The sequence below is a fragment of the Sander vitreus genome, chromosome 17 (genome assembly GCF_031162955.1).
Source record: "Sander vitreus isolate 19-12246 chromosome 17, sanVit1, whole genome shotgun sequence".
NCBI lineage: Eukaryota > Metazoa > Chordata > Actinopteri > Perciformes > Percidae > Sander > Sander vitreus.
This window is the reverse complement of record NC_135871.1, coordinates 661156-689128: the sequence shown is the minus strand read 5'-3', so window position 1 is coordinate 689128 and position 27973 is coordinate 661156. Positions and strand designations below refer to the sequence as shown.

At 40.6% G+C, this 27973-nt stretch overlaps 1 protein-coding gene across 1 annotated transcript in view; it reads right to left on the bottom strand.

Moving 5' to 3' along the window:
* The window catches only part of shtn1 (shootin 1), a 51619-nt gene extending 24327 nt beyond the window's left edge, over positions 1–27292 (bottom strand). Inside the window, 4 exon segments of the mRNA XM_078273563.1 lie at positions 12623–12717; positions 18594–18654; positions 21968–22020; positions 27035–27292. Coding sequence (XP_078129689.1) covers positions 12623–12717; positions 18594–18654; positions 21968–22020; positions 27035–27089 — 264 coding nt within the window. The 5' untranslated portion in view covers positions 27090–27292.
* Between the last annotated feature and the right edge of the window lie 681 nt (positions 27293–27973).

Sequence of the window (27973 nt, the reverse complement as noted above, 5' to 3'; positions counted from 1 at the left end):
ATCGTCCCTGCTGGTTGAAAACCTTCCTAAAGCCTAAAACTGTTTTTTAGGAAATATAAAAAAAGGCTAATTTAGCATTTCATTATTTAAATATTAGTAAAACCCACAGACAGCTGTAAAGGGTGACCACTAGCATTGATTTGTGAAATAAAAGACGGAATATGAAGATATTATATAATATAGAATAAAGACACTTTTTCTAGTGTTCTTTGCACTGTGCACATTACCTGCAAAATAAAATGTTTAATCTTTTGTCCAGCAGACTTTATGTTATGTCTAAATTGGCTCTGACAATCTAATTTTGGGGCAACGATCCCATTCATTTCTAAGTTTAATTATACAAACATAATCAAATAAAGGTGTTCAATTGTGGCATTAAGTACTTTAGACAGAATGAACTCTATCTAAATAGTTATAAATGTAAACTTAAATATGCTAATATTTAAGTATAAGTAACTTCTATATCCTGGCCATTGGCCCCACAATCATCTTACAATTATGACCGGACAAAAAGAAGGCATCCCCCTTAAAATATTTTTAAGAGCTCGAGTACACAGCATGTGCACATGCAATTCTGTCCAACTGAGTACTGCCACTTTCTAATACATGCAAGTACACAGGGTTGTGTTCCTGCTCAAACAAATGTGCACAAATGTGCTGCTGTGCAAAAAAAAAAAAATTGGTTGGTTGGGGGGGGGGGCTGGATGGGTCAACAACACATGACCTTCACCCAGGAGACCGGGGTTCATGTCCCGTTATTGTCAGCGTGTCACTGAAACCTACATTTTGTAACCCCACCCACCATCTATTCCTAAACCTAACTGTCCCGTTCTTGTGCCTCATAACATCGTCCTGACCCAGAGCGTCTAAAAGAAACGCCAAGAGTTCCGACCAAGCGCGTCTAAATATGACACTAAAGGAGACTTTTTGTGTCAATAACAAACACCAAAGGCACCTGACCAAGCGTCACTTTTGTATTGTATATATTTAAAATATAGTATTTAATACACTGTAGGTTGGATCAGACATTTTGAATCTTGAAATGACATGGAGGTGATATGAAAAAAAACGATGGTTTGAATGAATCACTTAAAAACAGGGAACAACAGCTTTCTTCTGCTATACCTGCCATCTAAAATCTGTTGGACATGATAAAGCAGCAAAGGTGGTACAGAAAAGCAGCAACATTCAACTTTTTAAATTATAAACTCCATAAAATGGAAAATAACTTGTTCAACTGTAGCTAGTTTTTCAACAACACGGCCACGGAAATAACACTTTAGTATAATTAGTTTCACTTAAGAGGATGAATACACTCACCATACCTCAATACCAGATTGCATTGTGCAGCCACATGAACAAACTCTGCATGCACAATGTATGGCATATTCAGCACCTATTCCCTAAAAGATGTCATGAATCTAACAAAAACTGACAGAGCCTGCATCCTGCAGCGCCTTCATTCTCATATCTGCATAGATTGACAAGCGTGCTATGTATTAAGCTAGTGGAAAACAGGCAAAGAAATGAGGTAGCTGAGCGACAGACAGGGCAGATGAGATGTTGTTGATTTCCTCTTTTCTTTGGCTCTGCAATCAGTCATAATAGCAGGACGCATGCAAAGGCAATGATAAGGTGTGAAAAAACACACATCGTTAGAGAAGCACAGGCAGGCCGGGAAAAGGCAGTGAATATCTCTCCTTTTAGATGTAATCACAGGTTTTTGATGTGACGTGTATTTGCATCTTGCATTTCTGTGCATCGTGTTTTTCTGTGTGATTATAACTTCTAATGTGTATTCTTATGTGGCATTTCCTTTTGAAATTATTTGCAAATTGATCAGTTCTACATGAAGCATACATACTAAACTGCCACTATGGCCAATCCATTTCTAACAGAAAATAAGGAGACCGTCATTAAGTAACACGTGAATGAAGCCTATGGGAAGGAGATGGATGCCAATTATGCATGTTTCTTGATGGCATCTGAAGGAAGAAAAAATGTCCTGAGAAAAGCAGAGAATCAGAAAAAGCAAGCCATGAAATAAACATGTTTAATGGCATCCTGGTGGGAGCAGATTTCAGCATTTCCATCTTTTGATGATGCCCTTCAGACTGCTTCTACTTTTTTTTCTGAAATGCAATCAACAATACATAACATGCAATCTCATTCTTCTGATAATAATCTACAATTCACAAGAGAAGTACATATAAAATGACATAGATAAATCAAGGCTGATTTAGCATCAGGCTAGCATCAACACAAAAACTTAAAGCATCAAAAACATGTTTGGATTTGACTGGTGGTAAAATGCCTTTTTAATTCAAAATGTTTGATGAGGTTTGAATTGCCCTGAAATTTAGCTTCTTTCAGAGTGGGCTTGGGAATGTTTGGTATGCAAAATTACCATCATTAGGTACAAAGAAATGAATACAGACTTCAATCTGTCTGTCCTCCGCTGGGAACACTTCCTTATGTATTTTGGGTTTGATTTTATGGAGCTCAGCGCAAATTCTTTCAGGAAGACTTCTAAAACATAATCACTTTCTCTCTCCTCTAAACGGATCAGCTGTAGACGTCTTCACTTTTATCTTAACCAATCAGAAGCGGCCATGAAAATCACGGGCCAATCACTGCATGACATCCCTGTCTCTCTCTGCTGCTCAGTTGTCATTTCAGGATAAGAGCACAACCCTCCTCCTCCCCTTGCTCCTCCGGTCTTCATCACCCACGGCTCCTGGGTCCTCATCCGGCAGGCCACTACCGACGGCTCTTCGGTTTTGGTTTCCAGGTTCCTCGCGCCATCAGTGTCTAGACTCCATCAGGGGATTAACTTTCGGCTTTCTACCCCTTTAAAAAATGTAGATTTTTTAAATAACGATGGAGTCTAATCTCCAAAGACGGTACATTTCAAATCATGCATATGTACATATGTATAAATCTTTGCATATCTGCAACGAAGTCTCTCCTGGTTGAAATAGTAAATGAGTAACAAAGTGATGTTAACATCCTCAGAGTGCAGGAATTGTTGCTTTACAATATTGCTGAAATGCTATTGAAAGGTCAACACTGTTCAAAAGGTAATGTCACTTACTCCAGCCTTATTCATTCATGGCGAATGAATGTGTTGCTTTCAACTAAAGTAAGTGTTGAACAGTTGATGTATGGATAATTCTTGAATATGGCTACTCAAGGACTATCAGTCTGGGTGCCGCCCCCCCCACAGTGACACCCTGCTGTATTAGCAAGGCAGGTACAGGGAGTGACTAGGTATGGACAATGTTTTAAATCAAGAAGGAAGAGGAGAAAAGAAGCAATGAGCACATAAAGAAGAGACCAAAGAAATCAAATAAAGCTTGAAAGAGAGTAGTCACTTAGACTGCCCCGAAGCAAGCTTTTAGCCAGTATATTCTTACGAACAAATAGATTAATTCCTGCTGTAAGACCAGGAGTGGGCTAGTTTATTGCTGCCTCTAAGCCGCCCTGCCCAGTGGACATAGCCTCATACATTATGTCTTTTCAGTAGGAAAAGAAAAGTGACACAAAATAGTATCTGTCCCACATTTCAAGGCAATGGCAATTCATCACATTTGATTCGTTGTCATCAGTTGCTAAATATTCACTTTGCAAACCCTGAAACTTCCAAACCTGCATATTTGCATCCATATAGTACAATGACAAAAATGTGTTGCATATTTGGTGGGCTTTCTTGAAAAACAAGGTCTGTGTTTATGTTCATTCTTGGAATATTTATTTTTGGAACAATGGCCACAAATGCAGCACGTACAAGATGAGTCCGATAGATTAACCATTCAGGTGAAGCAGGAGGTGCAAACATCATTTCTGCATGCCTTACCTGGGTTTGGTTGGAGAAACTAGGATACTGAGGCATAAACCTTATCCAAGTTTCTGGAATGGATATGTTAATAAACTGTCATACCCATATAACTTGATCTCCTCGGAGTCACGAGTTATTGACAAAAGAATGACTGTATTGAATATTTCAATGAGAGTCAAAGTATTCTACCAGACTGGCTTCCTAAGGGAAGTTTTATTTCTCTCCTATAGTAAGTTAATGTTATCGCAAATAAATGCTTCAGACATGATATTGGCAGTGAGATCTTGATCTTGGTAACATCATACTGCAAGGCAATCATTGTGTTTAACTTGGTCCAAACTGGACTGGATTTAAAGCTGCGGTAGGCACTTTATTTTTTGCGTCGTTGGGCAAACATTCCATAATAATCTTTCAGCATATTGTAATTCAAGTCTTCTGAGAGAAAACTCGACTTCTGCACCTTCTCTTCGATCAGTTTTTTTTAGGTTTTAAATTATCTAGCCGTGACGGGAGACGTTGGCCAATCACAGGTCATTTCAGAGAGAGAGGGCGTTCCTATTGGCAGGAAGAGGTCTCACTACTTCAAATTCTGGCGTCTTTTTGCACCCTACCTTCTGCAGCAATAAGGGAGCAACAGAAATTAAATGTTAGAAGAAAGAAAGAGAGCGAGAAGGAAGTCAACTAAAACCAAATCAGTTTGTTAGTTACAAGCCCCCAGGAACAGCGCCATGTCTGAAAGCGACCATGGGCTTAGCGGCCAGCGGTGGAACTGCCCATAGACTTTGCATGGCGAAAGAAACTTCTATATTTCAGTGGCAATCTTTTTTTGGGGTAAATCAACTTACCAGTCCATACATTTAAATGGTCCTTGTTTAAACCGTCATGTTTAAAAATGTTTAACATGCACTAATCGCCAAATCCAGAATTATTTAACTAGGCATGATGAGCAGACATAATGAATGCGAGCAAACCCACGGTACTGCGCCCACGTCGCCCTGTACTGAAGGCTCATATGAGGGTTCTCCTAAATTCATATAGCTGTAATAATGGCTATACAGCTGTAATTCATCATGTGTATTATCTTATTATACATTATATCAACGCGGAAGATCTGGGTATTTTTCGAGCTCCATGACTGCTTTATGCTTTCTGCCCTTTTGAGCAACTCTCATTGGAATGAACGGGGCTTTGTGCCAAACACTGTATCCAGTTCTCTTCATACATCCATGATTAGTTACCTCTAGTCTTTACAACAACAGTATAAGTGCAGCTGCTCTTGGATATGTGGTCGGATGGGGATGGTATGGCAGGTGTTTAAACCATAGTTTATACTTATAACTCATGTCTGTTATTATTAGTATTATATTTCCAAATACATACATTAGCATCCATCAATGCCATTATATTTTCTGTTCTTTTTCAGACATACAGTAGGTTGGCTGCTGGGCCAACCTCTAATATTCTTTTGTGTGACTCAAGTCAGTGGTTGCAACAATAATTTCAATAGTCATGTTTCAAAGGCAAGAAGAAATAATAAAGTATTTTTAAAGTGTTGTTTGCGATTTGTCAGGAATATATTTGGGACTCCAGCCCAAAGGAGATGTTATATGCCTGTAATGTACTCTTATAATATTGCAATCATTTTAAAGTTTTTGTTTCTGGCAGTCATATAGCCTCGCAATCTAGACCAGTTAGGAATCAAATTAATTTTGGTCAATATGACAACATAAAAATGTATAAGCCTAAAGCCCTGTATCCTCGCACACAGCTTAACACCACAGGAAATCATGGTGTGTGTGTGTGTGTGTGTGTGTGTGTGTGTGTGTGTGTGTGTGTGTGTGTGTGTGTGTGTGTGTGTGTGTGTGTGGGTCTGTGTGTGCCATTATTAGGTGATGGTAATGGTTCATTAACAGTAGTCTGTAAATGATACTAAACAAATGAAGGCTGTGGCTCAGGTGGTAGAGCGGTCATCTACCAATCAGAAGGACGGTGGTTCAATCCCCTTGCCCCTGCAGTCTATATGTCGAAATGTCCTTGGACAAGACATTAAACTCTGAATTGCTCCCGATGCTGAGCCATCGGAGTGTAAATGTGTATGAATGTTTATCTGATGAGCAGGTGGCACCTTGTATGGCAACCTCAGCCACCAGTGTATAAATGTGTGAATGGTTAGTACTATGTAAAAGTGCTTTGAGTACTCATTAAGATTTGAAAAGTGCAGTCTATTTACATTTACATTTCTTTAATGCAGATAACAAACTACAGCAGAGGTTCAACAGGCACATCTTGAATAGCACCATATTGAAAGTGCTGTCATTTGTTATTTGTTAGTTTAAAGGTTAAGCTTCTAACCTAAAATTAGGGATGTCCCGATTACAGTATGGGATCAGAGCCCATTTTGGCATTTTTTAACTGTTACTGTTAATTAACTACCTATCTCCGATCATGTACATCAGCTTGTATTGATCGCTGCCTTTAATCATACACACAGTGCGCCACAGACACACTGCCAGACCGCCTAGATGCCGCCACTTTCTAACCAACATGGCGCACAGCAACTCACCAGTGTCTGTCCAGAGTGTCTCGTAGCTTGCCAGCCTTTGGCAACAAGTAATAAAGTTTGTGTTTATTAGTCACCCGTTTTTTACAGAAGTGGATTACTCCAATTACAGGCTGTTATTCCCTGGAGCCAACGTCAGTAAACATGAGAAGAAAATCAAGGATTGACTATTAAGCACAAGAGGGGTCACTAAGTTTAGTTTTCGTTGTTCAGCGGGGAACTTGTTTGTTCTTTGGTTGGGGCTTTGCTGGGATCCTAAAGAGAGACTCATTTGCTGCAGTAAGTTAAATGTATTAAGCTTAAGACATATATTTAGTTACTTTGTTTACTTCGTTATTTTTGTAAAACAAAAAAATGGCGTGCAGCTCTATTATCTGAGCAAATTCAAGAATTGGATCGGGACTCGGTATCGGCAGATATTCAATATTTTAAAAAATCGGGATCGGATCGGGAGTCAAAAAAGCTGATCAGGACATCCCTACCTAAAATGTCACATGGATTGCAATGAGCAGTAGACAATGGTATTTAGGGGTGAAAGGGTTCACAAAGTTCCTGGTTTGGTTCAGAATGTTTTTGGCACAGAGGAGGGGCATTACCTGTTTCAAAATTAGAGATGGTCTGATACCATTTTTTACTTCCCGATACCGATTCTGATTCCTGAACTTGCGTATCGGCCGATACCGAGTACTGATCTGATGCCAGTGTGTCATATATTTTATTATGTTTTAACAGCTGTATACTACTATCCCTGTATAGATGATATGATGTATAACAGCTGTATACTACTATCCCTGTATAGATGATATGATGTATAACAGCTGTATACTACTATCTCTGTATAGATGATATGATGTATAACAGCTGTATACTACTACCTCTGTATAGATGATATGATGTATAACAGCTGTATACTACTATCTCTGTATAGATGATATGATGTATAACAGCTGTATACTACTATCTCTGTATAGATGATATGATGTATAACAGCTGTATACTACTATCTCTGTATAGATGATATGATGTATAACAGCTGTATACTACTATCCCTGTATAGATGATATGATGTATAACAGCTGTATACTACTATCTCTGTATAGATGATATGATGTATAACAGCTGTATACTACTATCTCTGTATAGATGATATGATGTATAACAGCTGTATACTACTATCTCTGTATAGATGATATGATGTATAACAGCTGTATACTACTATCCCTGTATAGATGATATGATGTATAACAGCTGTATACTACTATCTCTGTATGGATGATATGATGTATAACAGCTGTATACTACTATCTCTGTATAGATGATATGATGTATAACAGCTGTATACTACTATCTCTGTATAGATAATATGATGTATAACAGCTGTATACTACTATCTCTGTATAGATGATATGATGTATAACAGCTGTATACTACTATCTCTGTATAGATGATATGATGTATAACAGCTGTATACTACTATCCCTGTATAGATGATATGATGTATAACAGCTGTATACTACTATCTCTGTATAGATGATATGATGTATAACAGCTGTATACTACTATCCCTGTATGGCTGTGATATGATTTCTATCTTTGTTGTCAGTCTGGCTCAGGTTAAACACTTTGTGAAACATGAATGCCCCAGAACTTTCTGTTATTCTCCAGTTTGACAGTCAGTTATAACGGAAAAAGAACATAAATAAACTACTTTAACGTAGATTTTCTTTAGGGCTTTATTACGTGGTATCGGATCGGTGCATAAACTCCAGTACTTCCCAATACCGATACCAGCGTTTTAGGCAGTATCGGAGCCGATACTGGTATCGGTATCGGAACATCTCTATTCAAAATGATTTTTCATTTATTTATATGGCAAAAAAGTTTGCCTTAACAAAATTCCGACTAAGAACATAAACCATAAACATTGTCAAATTGTTATTCAGAGAATGGGTTTTCTAATTAATGCAAAAAGAAAGCGCAGCTTTGTTATTTTTTATGTAAGGCCATCAAGTGAAGCATATAAGTTCAATCAGCAGTAGATGTTTTTTTTAAAATGACAGTAGCCTATAAGTGCCACTGTGTTATTAAAAAATGAAACACATTAAGTGCAGCATAACCCAAACATGCAGTAGGCCTGGGTGGTCGCTTATATTTTCACATCATCCAATCGTGGTTACTTATGCGATCTGATCGCCAGTCTGGCAACATTGAATACGTAATTGGACATAACATATTATGCATATGCGGAACGGCTTCCACTTTAATCAAACATATTAAACACAAACATAAAAACATATGATGTTTTTCATACTGCCCATCGCTGCAGCTCCTCCACCTGAAACACTCTGAGCTCTTGGCCCGCCTTCCTGAAAAGCACAGTCTGCTCTGATTGGTCGGCTGGCCCACTCTGTTTGTGATTGGTCAACCAAAATCAAACCAACCACTGGGCAGGCTGTGCTTGCTCAGGCAGCACCTATGGGCAGCACATATGAAAAACTGGGCTGGCTTTCTCAATCAGCGACATCACTAATGGAGGAATTTCAAACAGGAATGTGGGCGAGCTGTTTTCAGGCAGTTGAGAACAAGTGCTGTCTGTGGGAGAGAAAGCTCCATTTGGAGAAAAACATACATCTATTACACAAAAAAACAATATAACACACTAAAAGATGGGAAGAATCCAAAAATGCATAATAGGGGCTCTTTAAACCTACACTAGTTCACTGAAGCACTCGTAGCTCTCCTTCTTTCAGCGACTTTCTCGATAATCCCACAGTTGTTTACACGCTGTTAGCTCTGTTAGCTACTTTAGTTTAGCAGTTAGCGATGGCTTCTCTCTTTCACTCTCCAAATTCTGTTGATCAGCATGTCAAATGTTTAGCTATTCCTCTGCCTCCTAATGTGATAATTGTACTGCCTTTCTGACTGAAATCTGCGAGACTAAAATGAACCGAACAATACATACATACCCCGAACTGTGACTAGGGGACTGAATGTTTGGGATTTTTTACTTTTTTACCATTCCGTCCCTAAGGTCAGTAGATGAGCGACGGCTGTTGGTAGTGTCTTGAGAGTCAAAAGATATAGTTTTGCAATGCATAAAATCGCAGCAACAAGCAAAGTACGCATCGATCCAATAGCATTGATCAACAAGTCAACTCACCCAGATACGCTGTGGTCATTTGTGGCAGTAAAAATCTTACTTGTCACCCCTGTTAAGATGAGGACGACAAACAACCCAAAGGAAAGGAGGACTGAAGGACAAGGAGCGGTGGGAAAAAAGGCCTGAAAGTCGACCTTCACCATAATAATCCCTCAGCCTCCCACTGCCCAAAACATGGTCCAACCAGGTGCAATGTGAGGGCTTTTGTCCAGAAATTGAATGAGAAATGATTACAGTGATAAGCTCAACACCAGTGGTCTGCAAAATCACTATGTGCCAGGCTCCCCCACTCCCAATCACAACTCACATTTTAGCAAGGAATCCAGCAAATTGGGCTCTGAATCAAAAGAATTCAATGCCATTTTGAACACTAAGATATGGGGACAGCAGCAGAACTGGAAGAGTGCTTTTGATTGCAACATACAAATTGAACAGGTCAAAGTGACGGTTACTGGAATACACTGAACAGAGTGTCTTCACAGCTAATGTGATGCTGTAATATTTATTTAGTCAAATTTGTTCCTAATCAACATACCCTACAATTCTGATCACATTAATGTTCTCTTGTTTTAGGCTACATTTACCCTGCTATGTTTTGGTTTAAAAAGGAATATCTTCTGCTATGTTTCCCCTCTCTCATTCCCCCTGCTCAGGCGTTTCCCCCCCTCATTCCCCCTGCTCTGGTGTTCCCCCTCTCTCATTCCCCCTGCTCTGGTGTTTCCCCTCATTCCCCCTGCTCAGGTGTTCCCCCCTCTCATTCCCCCTGCTCAGGTGTTTCCCCTCTCATTCCCCCTGCTCAGGTGTTTCCCCCTCTCATTCCCCCTGCTCAGGTGTTTCCCCCTCTCATTCCCCCTGCTCTGGTGTTTCCCCCTCTCATTCCCCCTGCTCTGGCGTTTCACATCTCATTCCTCCTGCTCTGGTGTTTCCCCCTCTCATTCCCCCTGCTCTGGCGTTTCCCCCTCTCATTCCCCCTGCTCTGGCGTTTCCCCTCTCATTCCCCCTGCTCTGGCGTTTCACATCTCATTCCTCCTGCTCTGGTGTTTCCCCCTCTCATTCCCCCTGCTCTGGCGTTTCCCTCTCTCATTCCCCCTGCTCTGGCGTTTCACATCTCATTCCTCCTGCTCTGGTGTTTCCCCCTCTCATTCCCCCTGCTCTGGTGTTTCCCTCTCTCATTCCCCCTGCTCTGGCGTTTCCCCTCTCATTCCCCCTGCTCTGGTGTTTCCCCCTCTCATTCCCCCTGCTCTGGCGTTTCCGAGCCCCTAAACCGGAGACATTAGGAAACACTTCTGACCTGTTTTGGTTTGGAGTCTGCGGGGTTGTGTTTCAGTCTCAACGGCCGCAAACTGAGACCTTTGGCAACACTGACACTTTCTCCAACGTTTCTCCTCCTGATTGGGTCTTATCAGTCACGACGTCTCGTTCTCTGAGACTAAAGCTACTAACCAGACATGGGGGACTCGAGTCACAAATTTTAGGACTTGAGACTTGCTTGATAAACATTCATAAAAGACTCGACTTGACTTTGACTTGATATTCATGACTTGAGACTTGACTTAGACTTGAGTCAAATGACTTGACTTTCTGTTTATTTCTGATTTTGAGGAGGAGTTAACTACGATTTTAGAAAATCTGATTAGGTGATCTGATTGGGTGCTGTTGCATGCGCGGCCAGGAACCCGTTGATAATATTACAAAGTGACGCGGCAGACCTGCAGTAAACGAGTAGTAACTTAACGGCATGGATCCCTCTGCACCGAAAATAATAAAGTTTGGCTATAAGGATTACACCACTGACCAGGCAAAGAAGAAACGAACGGCAGTTTGCAAGGTCTGCAGTGCAAACATCTCCCCCACAACCACCACCACGTCGGATTTCATCAGACACTTCAAACCCACAAGGAAAGGTAAGTTATGAAGTCAGCCTAATCTTTTTAGCTAACAACAGTTACAGTAACTGACAAACGTCACTCTCTCTCTCTCTCTCTCTCTCACACACACACACACACACACACACCCACACCCACACACACACACACACACACACACACACGCAGACGTAAGTATGTGAATAAAGCTAGGCACGCATACACACACAACACACTCTGCACTCTCACACACACACACACACACACACGCACATGCACACATTCACTCACCAATAGTAATAACTTTTCACTCACTCACTCTCTCACACACGCACACATTCACTCACAAATACACTGACAAATATTAACATATGCTCTCCAAATTACACAGAGGGGGTGGGATTCAGCGCCTCTTAAACTCTTTAAGAGAAGGAAAGGTTAAAGGATGTGTTTCTGTCCCATAAAAGTGAGGCATGTTTGAAGAATATTATTTGACTAGAAACCATTATACTTGAATTGTTTGAATGGATTTCATGATTTGATGTCATGTTTGAGGCATATTGAACAAATATGTATGTTGATTTATTGTTGAGTTATTGTTAATATCAGTTTTAGGCTATGCTTTAATCTGTATAAATGTAAACTGTTCAGATGTATGTGTTGAGATGTATGTGTCTTTTGAATATTGAGTAGGAAAAAATGCAAATGAAACTCCAGCAGTTCATAACCACTGTCTTTAGCTTCTTTAAAAATGGAAACTTGACTTGCTTAATTGTCACAAAAAATGACTAGAACTTGCTTGAGACTTGCCCATGTGTGACTTACTCCCATCTCTGCTACTAACGTTACCATGACAACTACCAGCAGCGGGCGCAGTCTCCCCGCTGCCTCCTGTTTATGTCCAATATACCAGAATGTTGATGAGATATGAGGTTTGGGCGTGTTAGTTTAAACAGAGATTAGTTCTTCTACTGGAGATAAAAACACTCGGTGCACCGAGATCACTTTTGGCTCAAAACTCAAACACTTAAAAACCAAAACGTAGCGCTGGAGATGTAGCCTTAATTTATTGGTAACATTTTCTTGGTTGTGAGCGTGTTTTATAGAATCACAGAAATGACACACATGGTATGACGGACCCCTGGTTCATTGTCTTTGAGCAGTATTGTCGGAAGTATTTGTATGAATATGAAGTGTACCTTGGTGGCCAGGGCTTCAGCACTCTCTCTACATGTCCTCTCGATCACCAGGTCCTCCTGAATGGCACTGACCTCTTCAATTACCATCTGAGAAACTAAGAAAAAAAGAGAATTAAAGACAAAGGAAAATACACCATACCCTAACCATATTCAGGCACGTGGACAGATAAAGCCCAGCTACTGCTCAAGCACCTGCCCCTTTGGCCTCTTTCGTTCTATTTCTAATTTTATATTTAGGTTAGTTTTTTTATTTGGCCCATGACATCAATTCTCAATTAGAAGCATGCTGTAATGCTCAACAACTGCATTTGAGTTGTGATTTTGCGAGACAGAATTTGAGCCTCTCACAGCCACCACAGTTCCGCAAATGGAGCGCCCTGACCGGCCTCCATTAGTGACAGCCGGCAGGTAAGTTTTCCCCCAGGTGCAGAGCGGAGCTGCTTCTGAAACGCGCTGCGGCACATCTGTGAAATCACAAAGATTGTCGAGAGTGGCCATGAATCTGCCGCAGCTGCGCCCGTTGGAAGCCTCAGCATTGTCTGTCACTGTTGTGAAATGAAACTACAATCTCAATAGAGCCAGCCTAACATCAAGCTTATTACCTTAACAACGCTGGAAACGGGTGAACTCTCGTAGGCTACTTATTTCCTTTGTCAGGGAACTGATACAAATACATAGGTAATATTACGTGGTTAATTAAAAAATCAAAAACTGTATGCCTTGGGATTTTTTGTGTGACAATTTTTAAAATCGATTATTTCCCATAACATTTTCTTTACCAATGATTGAGCTAAATATTTTCTGTTTATACTGTAACGCCGACGACGACTACATCATATACGTTTCCAGCAAAACAGAGTAAAAGCAGAAAATGCAATAAATCCATGTTATGTTCTTCTTTACAAATGAAATACATGTCAGACTGACTGACTGACATGTGATGTGTGTGTGTGTGTGTGTGTGTTTTCAAAATCATATTTGGATATCAGAAACATTCATTTTCAACATAGAATTAGGTGCAAACAGAATGTTCCATCACTAAATAACCTTACGTTTACATTTACAAATTTACAATCTGTGTTATTCTGTGAAATTACCTTCATCATTCACCAAAAAGCAAGTTCAGAGGTTCTTTTCAGCTGTAACGGCTGTTATTGTGTGATCTGGCAACACATTCTCACTCAAATAGCATGAAATACGGACATTTGGTCAGGTGCCTTTGGCGTTGTTATTGACGCTAAAAGTCTCCTTTAGTGTCATATCTAAACGCGCTTTATCTAAACGCGCTTGGTCGGGACTATTTGCAGACTTTTGACGCTCTGGGTCAGGACGTACGTGTAACTGACATGCAGGACAAGAACGGGACAGTTAGGTTCTGGAAAAGATGGTGGGTGGGGTTATTAAATGTATTTTTCCGTGACACGCGGGACGACAGGACATGAACCCCGGTCTCCTGGGTGATAGTCCTGTGTTGTTTGACTCATCCAACCCCCCCCAACCAACCTCTCTATGCGGAATTCCACGCTTTCGCCTACTTGCTGTCGCTATAAATACTACGTCATCTTACAGCGCCGCGGAGCTGCTGCTCTGCCCAGTGCGTTCCATACAGACGCTGAAGGGGGATTTTTGTGTTGCTATCTGACGCTGAGAGACACTGACCATGCGTCCATATTTTACGAGATGGGAGTGAAACGGAGCCTGAACCGAAAGAAGGAAAAAAAAGAGCACAGAACGACATTATGTTGTATGTTTATGACTCAGGCCATATGGTCCAAATTAAATGATTTATTAATAATGTAATAACAATAACATATAACAATAACTTATTTCACCAGTATATTGCTGTTTAACGACAAAAACAACCACCAGATGGGAAAAGGGTATTTTACAATAACTCTGAATGCACCACGAGACTTAGGCTACCAGTTTGAAGTAAACGCATCATCTGTGTTGTTTTTCCGACAACGACAGCTACAGACTGTTACCGTCCCGGTGTTGGAATCCTCTACAGTGAAATACTGTCACACTTTACAGCGGTTAGCTGTCAGCATTTTAACCGTGTTTAATCCAGCTGCTAGCTAACGGTAGGCTAACGTTACCTGCTGTCAAGTGTACTGTTAACTAGCGTCACACACAGCAATGTTTCTGTTGCCTCTAACATCTGTTTCGGAGCTTTGAAGAGCAGCGCAGACATTAAAGTGGTACCGAAATGAGGCACCTAAATCTGCATTGCTATTTGGTCCGGTAGATACCGGTTGTTAGGCACCGGTGCCATTTAGCACCGGGTTTTGGTACCCAACCCTTCTAACTGTGCACTCCATTTAAATTTAGGGCGGGAAAGTCGCCAAAGACACTCAGATCCTATTACTTGACAAAGCAGCAAATACAAGCACTTTCAGCAGTGGGTCATATGCTCGATCACTATTGTTTTACTGTTTGATAGATAAGTACTTTGTGTACTTGAAGATTGTGAAAATCTTATGGACATTAACTTTAAGCACAGAAGCCTTTCTGCCCAACCAGTAACAAACGTACCCATTAAGTTAGTTTCACATTTGGCCAATCAAAACACTGTTAACCAATGGACAAAGCAACACATTAACATTTTGAAATCAATCCATGGTCAGTTTGGCAAACATACACAGACACAAGAAAATGACGCTGATCTTACAATGTTGTCCTTGCTAAGGTCAAAGAAAAGTTAGGTTAAAAAAGGTTAAGGCTAAGTCAGTAGCCTTGGTTGATGTGACAAAGTCAATGAAATATGAAAAGCAGCAATACAAAGTTACTGTATGGCTGCATTCATGTCAATATAAACTAAAAAAGTCATCTCATTGCCACTCCATTTAGGATTTCGTAAATGAGTGATTTATCATTTCATTGTGCAGTTAATTGAGATACAGTAAGAGTGGCACAACACTTGACACTGAAGTATATTGTATATGAATGCTTTGTGTGGCTGCCATCTGAGTAGCCTCGATAGTGAGTGACCTATGTACATCATTATGATTTGAATTAAAAAGAAAGTGAACAAAATCTTTTATTCAGATAAGTTCCCCTACCTTTTCATTTCCATCAGTCAGCACCAATGTGTATTGACTATAGACTAAATAGGGTACATGCAGAAAACAACTTTAGAAAATGTGATTATAAATAATAGTTTAGAATGTATGTAGGCACTTGTAGGCGGTGTGAGATAGGGGCGTTGAAATGAATCATTGCATCGATGCATCACGATGCGAACCTAAACGTTTCTGCAGCGATGCAGTGACAGACCATAATCGATTATTGCCTACTGATGTTTTTGCCTTTTGTCTGTTGTGTTCAGACTCCGCTACATTCAGGAGGTGTCTCCAGGTGTTTTAAGAGCAGATACAATAAAAAGGGGAGTTCATATACTGTATATCTGACTATATCAGATCTATATTTGTTGATGAAAACCATGTGTAGCAATATATAATAATATTGAGGAGGTGACGCATTTTGAATCGTTGACAGGATAATCATAATCAAATCGAATCGAAACAATGAACAAACACTGAACTGAAGAGGCTAAAAAGCTTGGTAGAGCTTAGGTGAACTGCAGGGTTGGTGAGTGACACCTTTCACGTTACACAGTCATTTGATTTATTGTTGATATAAAAAAAATATTGATTATTGCAGCTTTAACTAAACCTGGGTAGTTGAAAAGAATCAGGTAAAATTCCAAATCACAAACCGTAATGTTGTTTAAGCTGCAATCACACCTCAGTACCAAAAGAACGCCCCTGAAAAATGCCCTACCACTTAGCTAATTAAACATTGTGGTTGAGCGAGGAAGAAATTAAGCATTAGTGGCATTGCTGTGGGCAATTCCTTCCCCCAGTGACACCTAATTAGGAAGTTGATGAACGCCAGCGGCGGGCGATATTCACGTTCCTCCGGCGCCCTCCACATCAGTCAGTCAATAGCACTTAGCTGACAGTTTTCCTCCTCGGCCTCTTCTCCGTTCCTCTCTGCCTGTCTCCATAATGCCGTGGCCACACTAAGCAACCTACGAAAGGATGCCTTGAACTAAATGACATGTTAATTATAATTACTGGTAGCCATGGTAAATAAACAGCGGTGGAAGTGTTGAAAGTGTATGAGCACCAGTCGATGGGGGGCTCTGACACGTCAGAATTGGCAGTCTTAATTGTAAGTTTCGGCCTCCCCATCATCACCACTCCATCTTTTTTCTGCCCTCTTTTTTGTGCCTGCTTTTTTTCATCCTCCTCTCAGGAAAGACAGTGATTACCCCTGTGCCGACGAGCTGCATAATGTTATCAGCGCCGCCAACGGAGCAGTGAATTAAATTGTATCTGCAGCCTCTGTGAAGCTTTGATGAGGGGGGCAGATGCCTTTGTGGTGTTATCATTATAACACAATGGTCATGTTGTCATCAACCTTGCCATCGGCAATTGAAAAGGCATGATTGTGTGTTGGGGGCTTTTTCCTCCCATCCTCCCACTACCCCCCCACCAACCCTGCTGCCCCACCCCCAGCCGTTTCATTGTGAATAGGAGCAATTTTCTAAGAGCTATGAAATCACGTAATAGGTCCTAATATGCAGCTGCTTGGCACAGTGAGGCAGCCTCTATTAACGACAAAGTCAAACACAATATGTGTTTTGGCTGGAGAACCGCTGAATACACGAGCACGGGCCAGATTTATTCAGATGAAAATCCACACAACTGTCACCGTTACAAAGACAAACTATTGCTTTTGACATGTGGAGCCCTATTTTAAATTCTGTCTTCACTAAAGTGGTCATAACAAAGCATTCAACTGTAAGGAAAATCATTTAAAAAAATTGAAGATGGGCCAAAACATTTTAAATTTGTAGCGTTTGGAATGACACTCGTGATGAAAGCTGAAGCCAAGACATATTCCTATGCCATCATCTGTGTGCTGGTTCACATATTTGTACAGCTGTGATCATTTTCAAAAGAACAAACGTTTGTTGCAACAGAACACAGGTTCTCTTACCAATCCAGATGCTGCCACAAATGAGATCACATAGGTATTGGTAGGCACATGTGTTAAATCTGATACACCTTTCTGAGAATGTGCTGTATGTTCCTTCATAAAATGTCTCAGTGTCCTTGTGTTGGCATCAAAGGTTGATTCACTTCACATGGAAATTGTTCATTGCTTGAAAACACATAATCTGCTAATTATTCTAATTTTGATTATGTTACAAGAGGGCAAGAACAAATAAAAAAAACTGCTGGCCAAGTCCCTCACACAGCTGAATTTATTTATGTGTGTGTGTGTGTGTGTGTGTGTGTGTGTGTGTGTGTGCATGCGTGCGTGCGAAAGGAAGATCACCAAGATACCAGAGATTAGGGCTGCACAATATATCGTTTCAGCATGGACATTGCGGTGTGCACCTAATCTCGCCTATTGTCCCTATCCACGGCCTCTCCAGTGTTAATCCCATAGACATTACATTTAGATGATTTTTTGTAGATATGTCCTTTTGCAAAATATACAGTAGTCACATCACAGGACGTGCAAAGTCAATGCTGCAACTGTTCAGCCAGTGGTATTACAGACTTGAAACTCAATTCACATCGACAGTATGTGCACATCATTTTAGTCTTGTTGAGAGAACCATAGGGAAGGGCTGTGAAACTTAACTTGCCATTGAAATGACCCTTTTCTTTATCTGTTTCTGCTCACAGAGCTTTGTTTCTGCTAGCCATCCACAACGTTACTGCTGCATCGCTTCCTGATTTCTCAAACTACGGAGCGGCCCGAACAGAACGCGTGTGGGTTAATTGTGAGTCAAGACAATGAGAAAAGGAATTTGCGTTAACTCGTTATTATCGTGTTTATTTTGACAGCCCTAATCCATTTATATGAATACATTCAAGAGTTAAAGCTTGTTTGTAGAATAAAAAACATGTCTGCCTCGATCTCACTTCCTGAACAGCAGAGATAAACTGACCTTGCTGGAACTCATTGAGCTTCTTGATGGCCTCGTCTCTCTCCTCCTCCAGCCTCTTGCACTTATGTAAGAGAGACAGACAGAGAAACTTTAACACACTTTTAGAGATATATATATAAATATAGAGAGAGAGAGAAAATGTCCATATTTTGCATACCCCCTTGTCATTTTTGTTGCTATGAATGTGTATAGGGTCAAGTGCCAACAACTAACAATTGAAATAATAATAAAACATATATAGTCCGACCAATAATCACTTATATAATTACAATTTGGCATATCTAAACAAAATCAATGATTACCAGTCATACGCCTTAAGACCTTAGCTAATGTTAGCAATTAAATTATGTAATTGTCAACTTTTATTACAGGCATATATATATATATATATACTGTATATATATTTTGTTGTTTGAAAAACCAGTGCCCACCGACCCATAAGACTATGAACATTTTTCAAAGAATATAAACTTGTTTTTCTACAAAACCTTTTCTCTATTTACCAAAAGAAATGTACCTAATTGAAATACAGTCCAAAAGGATGATTTAAATGAGCAAATATTTAATCAAAGAGTAAGTAAATAAGAGTACACATCTGACATCTTCTACACCTTTAAAAAGTCTGGTCTTTTCAGAGTTAGAAACATTTCTCAGGAAGTCCACTCCACAATAGGTAAAAGGCTGTTTTCTGATCTGCCACACCTATGGTTAGGTGTTGTTTGGTGTACTGTAGAGGCTATTGATAGCCACTGTCCTAGCAAGCTCCTTGTCGATGTTGTCGATCCAAGCACTGCACTTGTTGCCTGAAAATAATAAAAATACTCAAATATCCTACCTATAGAAATACACCTTTATGATCCTACTAAAACGTTTGAGGCTAATGTAGCATGGGTGTGAAGTAGGGGAAATAAATAATACTGATGGATTCTTAAATTCCATCAAATAAGACAGAACAGTATGACTAGATGGTTAACAAACAGTTTGGTCTCATAGGACTCCAAAACATTTCCACTCGTGTTTCCAACTTCCCTTTATTAATAATACCACACCCACAAGTACTGTGGTGTGGCCGATTTGCCTATCAGTGGCCTAGCTGTCAATCAAAATCAGTGGATCAGAACTATAACCAAAATATGGGAAGTCTTGAAATAATAACTAGTGTTCTTTAAATATAAACAAAAACTGCTGTTTTGGCTCCTACATTAGCACAAAAAACGACAACTGACTATTGGTAGGAGAAGCAAACAGCAGGCTCCCATGTCAAAGTCATTACGTGGAGCCATACTGCCCAACCCCCTCCCTGCACTGTAGCAACAGTGTGACACTCCATTTACCTTAGTTACAGCGTCAGCCGCCACAGGTCCATGTCAGGGTCATGGAGGCATACAGTAGCTTGGTTTTGAACAAACTAAAAATAAATGCTGTTATTTTTCTAGTGGACGGTCTCTTTCATAGAAGCCTCAGGAAGCTACTACCACTTCTTAAAGCTGTTACACACCAACCAGGCGGCCGACCGTCGGCAGTAAAGCCAGTCGGACTGATCAGTCGGGTCCCCGAGGTCCAAAAAAATGCCTCAAAACACACTGAGGCGGCACCGACTTGAGCGTACGCTCTGCACGTAATATGTCTCCATAGCAGCAGGCGGCGCTAATCTGGATTGTTTCCCAGAAAATGAAAACCGGCAGCTGATTGGACGAACGCGTCACGTGGGTCTTTTTTCTCCGGAAAGTCAAAGCCAGACTGTCATGGCAGCTCATTCAGAATATGATCTCATATTGGACTAAAATAGTTCACCGAAACATGTTTCTGAAAACACTGTAAGAGAGAAATAGGCCGTGCAGCTGCTGAATCTGTCTTCATTTCAGATCAACAAAGGTCAGTTTAAAAGATTTTAGTCAGATTTTGAGAGGCTCATCCCGCTCGTCATTTCCAGGTGAGTCCCGACTGCCCTGTCTCTGACTGAACATGTCAGGTTGGCCAAAATGAAGGTCGACAGCTCCTCCAACGGACGACGGCACGGAACACACCGAACAGACTCGAGTCACCGACCTCACCAGACTGTCCACCGGCTGATAATCAGATTGGTGTGTCAGCGCCCTTACACTATTTGTGCTCTAGCCGCCTCTGCTGCTCCAGGCCCATAGCCAACCTAGTCGCTCTCTTTTTCAAAAAGTGGACCTTTTTGCAATTTCTTTCTCATTTTGTATTTAATTATGAGGTTGACATACTTCATTCTGGAGACATTTTATGCACTAATTTGTGCTGGATTAACTTGTCTGCTGGTATCTTAACGAGCACGCTATTTGAAAATATTTACTACAATGTTGTCAAATTGCTTACCAAGATCATTTACCACCTTTTTCAGTCCAAACGCACGCACACATGCACGCACGCACGCCTCACACATTTTGTTACATGCTCGTTATTTCAAAAGTCTAATCAAAAACTAGTTCACAAAAAAGAAAGACCTTTGGCTCCTTCGTTAATACAGCTGCTTCTATGATTTTCTTTCCCACCTCTAGGGGTCAGACTGGTAATTCTTGGCCAAAAACCTTTAAGCTTGACTGAGCAATGCTCACAGAGGCTTACAAAATGTAAGAATTATATTTAACTAAGCAGCAGTTGAAGAAATGTTAAGATTTGTGATTTGTGTATCTGCTAGGTAAAACAGATTTTATACAATCAAAACATAATCTTTGCTTGTTTAGCCATGATCAATCAATCAACTTGATTTGAACTAACTGGCCCTTCTATCCTGGTGTCCTCCTGAGCCTCTCAGTGCTGCCTGGTGGATCCAGGACCTGCCTCCCGACCCCAGCAGGGACACAAGACTGTTACCTGGAGGCTTTGGATCTTTAATGATTCTCTGAGTCTCTTTCTTTCAGTGTCTGCTGTAAATATCCTTTAGGCAGGATGATGAGGACCGACACTTAGTTTTACTTTACTGCTGCCAAGGAAAGTTGATTTGAAAAAGTTTGTGAAACAAAACGGTCCTGTGTTATTTGTTATTTATTACAAGTTCAATTTCAGCTGCTGATGTATAGCTGCTCTTTTGTTTCTATTTTTTAAAAGATGTTAACTACTTTGCTATTTGCAAATTGGATTATTATTTTCTATGAATGCGCACTCCCATGCAAAATCACCCCAATATTTCTAGAATGATTCATTCATTTCAAATCGAGCTATTTAAGTCATCTAGTCATCTAGTTTATCTTTTCACATTGCAATATACAGTATACCAGCCTATATTGCAGAAAAAAATAAATACAGCAATATCATTCTTTCCAATATGGTGCAGCTCTACTAACAGAGATGGTCAAAACAGAACCAGGGATCAGGTCTATATATTTTCCCTGACTGATATTAACCCTTACCTCCATGGCTGCTGTCTCGTGCCTCTTCTGCAGGCCCTCATACTCCTGCAGGGCTGTAGGGAGCAAAGGATACCAGTAAGCCATGTTCATCAGTACATCACCATACAGCAAATGTCAGCCAAGACAACAGAACTCACATTATCCTGTTCAAAATAAGTCAACAAGTGGGAACTTCTCCAGCATGTGATAACTCATCATTCAGTGACTAGTGCAGCCTGTGTCACCTGACTATTACAGCAGGGGATGATGAATATAGTAACACTCTGGTTGACTGAATATTTGCCTTGGGTGTAGCTACAATAGTAAGGGGAACTGCCATCTGTCATACATTTATACTAACAGATATTCTGGATGGTCACTGCCAAGTCTATATCCACGAAGTTTCACTTCCGGGATTACTCCGGTGCCGCTGGAAAGTCCGCCGGATTTCACTCATTTCGGCCGGATGTCCATACCTTCCTCTGTCTCTGTGTTGGCGTTCTAACCTCTGGTGGATTTGTGAGGACTATGGTTAACTGCTCCTCAGATCTCTGCAGGGTAAATCCAGACAGCTAGCTAGACTATCTGTCCAATCTGAGTTTTCTGTTGTACGACTAAAACTACTTTTGAACGTCCACATGTTCCACCAAAACAAGTTCCTTCCTGAAGCTATTTAACAGAGGCACCGTGGCTCCGTCCGGAGCTTAGCACCGCCCAACACGATTGTGATTGGTTTAAAGTAAATGCCAATAAACCAGAGCACGTTTTTCTCCGATCCAGGAATGCTGTGTGTCCTCCGCAGCGCTGTGTTGAATGTGTCATGATGCATACTGTACAATGCAGTGAGAACAGACGTCTGTAAAGAGCTACGTTATTTTTAACCCATGGAACAACGTGTTAATCAGTAACCAAATTCACCCTGTACTGCTCCTCGAGACATTCAGGAACTACAGAACAGGAAGCTGACTAAGGATGATATTTTCCTGCAGTTAAGGTATACTGAGCTCTGAATCAATGGCTTTTTAAAGGAACAGTCTGACATTTTGGGATATACAGTATGCTTGTTAGACAGTACAGTTTTAGTTAGTTATTTTTTTTTGTAATGCCTCGTTTTTATTTTAATTTCAGTTAACAATGTTTTTTCGTTATATCGTTTATTTTCGTTAACGATTATAACCTACTAGGGGTTGGAAAAATAATCCAAAATCATATGTATCGGGATTTGTTTTGTGATGATTTTTAAAGCTACATTGTGTAAGAATTTCTCCCATCTAGCGGTTAAATTTGAATATGACAACCAACTGACTTTCTAACCCCCCCCATTCCGAGCGTGTTCTAACTCCTACAGTGGCCGTATTATTCCAAGAAGTACGACTTCGTCTGTAATAATAGTTTTACGTTATTTTGGTACCATTTCATTGCTAACATCAGCTATCAGGTTCCCAAACATATGTAAAGTATCAGTGCTATCGTTATTCTGTATATTGTACGAGATTAATAGTGTATGGTAATGTTTACAGCGTAGGAGAGAAGCAACGGAGGTTTGTGTTTTAAATATATTTCTGTGAGCAGTATGAACAATATGTTAATGAAACTGAAATGAGCTCTTAGTATCTCTGTCGTTTCCACGCAGCTGTTCTAGCTGTAGCTAGTCTGTGTTACAACTGCATTACATGAGTTGTCTGCCAGGGAAATCACGACATATGATTACCTTTATGTTACAAGGTAGACAATGCTTTTTCATCATTGACGCCAGGAAAAGTATCCTAGACGTCGTTCTAGCGTTATGAACAACCATGCTATAGTTAGCCAAGCAAGTAGCAACTATAAAACTTTGAATTTACACAAATAGGCAGAATTACCTCTGGAGAAGAAAGCAGGAAACTTCAGTGTCCCTTTTAAAATCCTTGCTCCTTATGAGCTCTTTCCATCTTGGAAAAGCCACTCCAATATTAACTTTGGTCTTGTAGCTTTGCCTGTCGTGTTGTTGTTTTAATTCTCTTTTAACTTCCTTGGTGACTCCGTTATCTTCTCCACCTCCCTGGCATTCGTCACGGTGCCACTGAGTGTAAAAGCGCGAAAGGTGGCGGTCTCTCTTTGGCTAATGTATTATAAAGATGGAGGTATGTCCCTCTTTGGCTAATGTATTTTAAAGGTGGAGGTATGTCTCTCTTTGGCTAATGTATTTTAAAGGTGGAGGTATGGCCCTCTTTGGTTAATGTATTTTAAAGGTGGAGGTATGTCTCTCTTTGGCTAATGTATTATAAAGATGGAGGTATGTCCCTCTTTGGTTAATGTATTTTAAAGATGGAGGTATGTCTCTCTTTGGCTAATGTATTTTAAAGGTGGAGGTATGTCTCTCTTTGGCTAATATATTTTAAAGGTGGAGGTATGTCCCTCTTTGGCTAATGTATTTTAAAGATGGAGGTATGTCCCTCTTTGGCTAATGTATTTTAAAGGTGGAGGTATGGCCCTCTTTGGTTAATGTATTTTAAAGGTGGAGGTATGTCCCTCTTTGGCTAATGTATTTTAAAGGTGGAGGTATGTCTCTCTTTGGTTAATGTATTTTAAAGGTGGAGGTATGTCCCTCTTTGGCTAATGTATTTTAAAGGTGGAGGTATGTCCCTCTTTGGCTAATGTATTTTAAAGATGGAGGTATGTCTCTCTTTGGTTAATGTATTTTAAAGGTGGAGGTATGTCTCTCTTTGGTTAATGTATTTTAAAGGTGGAGGTATGTCTCTCTTTGGTTAATGTATTTTAAAGGTGGAGGTATGTCTCTCTTTGGCTAATGTATTTTAAAGATGGAGGTATGTCCCTCTTTGGCTAATGTATTTTAAAGATGGAGGTATGTCTCTCTTTGGCTAATGTATTTTAAAGATGGAGGTATGTCCCTCTTTGGCTAATGTATTTTAAAGGTGGAGGTATGTCCCTCTTTGGCTAATGTATTTTAAAGATGGAGGTATGTCCCTCTTTGGTTAATGTATTATAAAGATGGAGGTATGTCCCTCTTTGGCTAAACTGTACTTTAAAGATGGAGGTATGTCCCTCTTTGGCTAAACTGTACTTTAAAGATGGAGGTGCAACATGGCGGCTGTCATTCGAGCAACTCACTCGTATGCAGGGCCTGAAGTTAACTTCTTCAACCACCTGCCACAGTGACTTTTTACCAGCCAGTTTTTTTTTTGCCACATAAAGGTTAAAAACAGGAATTGCTGTGTCTCTATGATCCTATCCTGTCCTATTGATGGTAGCCTACTCGTGGACATTGCGCCGTCATCACGTGCTGTAGTAGGGGGCCCACCTTGATAATCCTGCATAGCGGCCTGGTGTTGGCTCGTTACGCCACTGAATATAAGAGATGTAGCCTACGCCACCACAACAACAACAACACTGGTGAATGTGCACCATAACACATGAAAAAACTGTGTGTGTGTGTGTGTGCGTGCATGCGTGCGTGTGTGTGTGTGTGCGCGCGTCAGTCGCGGGGGGAACTGAGCAGCAGCCCCGCCCGCTGCAGAGAGCCGACAGATGTAAACAGCTTTCAGCGACTTTAGAGTGAAAAATCGTTCCAGCGTCCATTGATGTTAAAATGTCTACATGTTGGCAGGACGGTCTGAAATGTTCTGCACTGTGTTTAGCTGAACGTTTGGTTGGTAAATGTGAGATGTTGGAGTCACACACGTCTCGTCTTCATATCAGAAACGAGGAAATGATCAACCCGTTCTCACTCCCGCTTGGTCAGTGGCTGCACGTGGGACTGCTGGGATTGTCGCGAATAATGAAAATGTGATAGGGGGCCCCGGCTGTCAATCAATGTCTTCCAGTGATGCGGGCCCCTGATTGGTCCAGGCCCGTAAGCAACTGCGTACCCTGCTAACTGATAGTTATGCGTCTGAATCACTCAATTCTCATTGGCTACCTGCCAATGTGGCAGGGAGATTGACAGTGTTACCCGCCAATTGCAAAATTCACCCGCATTTGTCGGGTGGGCGGGTGTTGATTTCAGGCCCTGCTCTTATGTATTCTGAATGATTCTGAATGACAGATTCTACACTTACGAGAATACTTTGATTAGTTGGTGGAAGTAATTACACATGAATGAGTACATACTTGTGAAAGAACAAAGGGTTTTTTGCTAAGAATCAACTCAAAAAATTACATAATGGAGCTTTAAAATGGATTCTTCTCACTAGAATCTTTTTTAATCTTTTATTATTCTATTTATTCAAAACAGAGCCAAAGCAGAAAATGCAGAAAGTCCATCTTATGTTCTTCTTTACGAAGTAAATAAATGTCAGACTGACTGACTGACATGTGATGTCATCCTTCTTAGAAAACTGTCAGTTTTTAGAAATGTCTCATAATATATTTTCTCTAGAAGTGGATTATTCAACTTTCGTTTTTGTTAAAGAAAGAAAAGAAAATCACAATACTCAATACTATCAACTCACAATACTTCTAGAATCACAATACAAATCCAATGGGCAGCCCATGTATCGGCAGCCCTATTACACACAGTAAGTAATGTCACTACAGTAAGGACTGCACCCCCCTGCCACACAAGTTCTATTGTGTTTCATCAAATGACCACACAGCAAACTGTAGGCCATGTTTGACCTCAACAGAGGACTAGTGTTGACATAGCATGGGACGAGAGGGGACCCCATAGCAGTTTCCAGCCAGTCCTGCTGTAGGAGGAGTGGAGCCCAGTCCTCCTACTGGACATGGACTTTGGCCATGAATACAAACAGCCGTGAAGTGATTGATCAACCAGGACACATTGTAGTAGCGAGTCTCAGTCAAAGTTCTCCCCAGCCGACAGTTAACAACATTATCAACACTGCTTCTAAATCATATGATACACCTGACACCAAACACTGATCCTGCTTTGTCATTTATTTTCAGAATCAAACATCCGTTCAAAACAACTGCTCCACGAGCTGTGTAGCCTACCTTTACCACCTAGCAACTACACGTCATGCTCAACAATCTCTGGTTAGTTTGAGTTAAAGCGCGAGTTCCTCAGTGAGTGTCCCAGAGGTGCCCGCTGCTGTACGGAGTGCCACTACGTAGTAACATGGGACTTACCTTGGTTTGACAACTTTTCAATGACATGTATTTTATGGAGCTCTTCGGCAGCCATAGCGAGACAACCTTTAACCGGACTTCAACAGGAAGTGCTGGCTCGCCTCGCGACACACCTGGAAGATAGCATACAGCCACACGCATAGCCTCCAGCAGGATAGAGTAGTACAGTAGTAACAGAGCACGTTCACCTTCATCATCATCATCATCATCATCATCATCATCATCATCGAGCCACACATAGAGTAGTACAGTAGTAACAGAGCACGTTCACCTTCATCATCATCATCATCGAGCCACACGCATAGCCTCCAGCAGGATAGAGTAGTACAGTAGTAACAGAGCACGTTCACCTTCATCATCATCGAGCCACACATAGAGTAGTACAGTAGTAACAGAGCACGTTCACCTTCATCATCATCGAGCCACACGCATAGCCTCCAGCAGGATAGAGTAGTACAGTAGTAACAGAGCACGTTCACCTTCATCATCATCATCATCGAGCCACACATAGAGTAGTACAGTAGTAACAGAGCACGTTCACCTTCATCATCATCGAGCCACACACAGAGTAGTACAGTAGTACATTCACCATCAGAAAGCTTCTACTAAAGTTTATATAAATTATAATTTAAGGTGAAATGTCATCGTGTATATAGGCCTACCACGGTAGGTAAATGATAATACATACATACAAAAAATAATAATAATAAATAGCCCACTTTGGTAGCCTACTAGAGGCAGTAATACTAGGCTATTAGCATGATCATTTGTCATGTGATCATGTGACACATTTAGGTAGCCTACTGTAGAGTTTTGAAAGAAATAATCAATACATGCTTCTAATGTAAGCTTACAAAAAATAGTTTAACATCAGAGACACAGGGAGAATCTATGAGGAGTGAGATACATTATGGATATCAAATAATCAGTCAGACTATA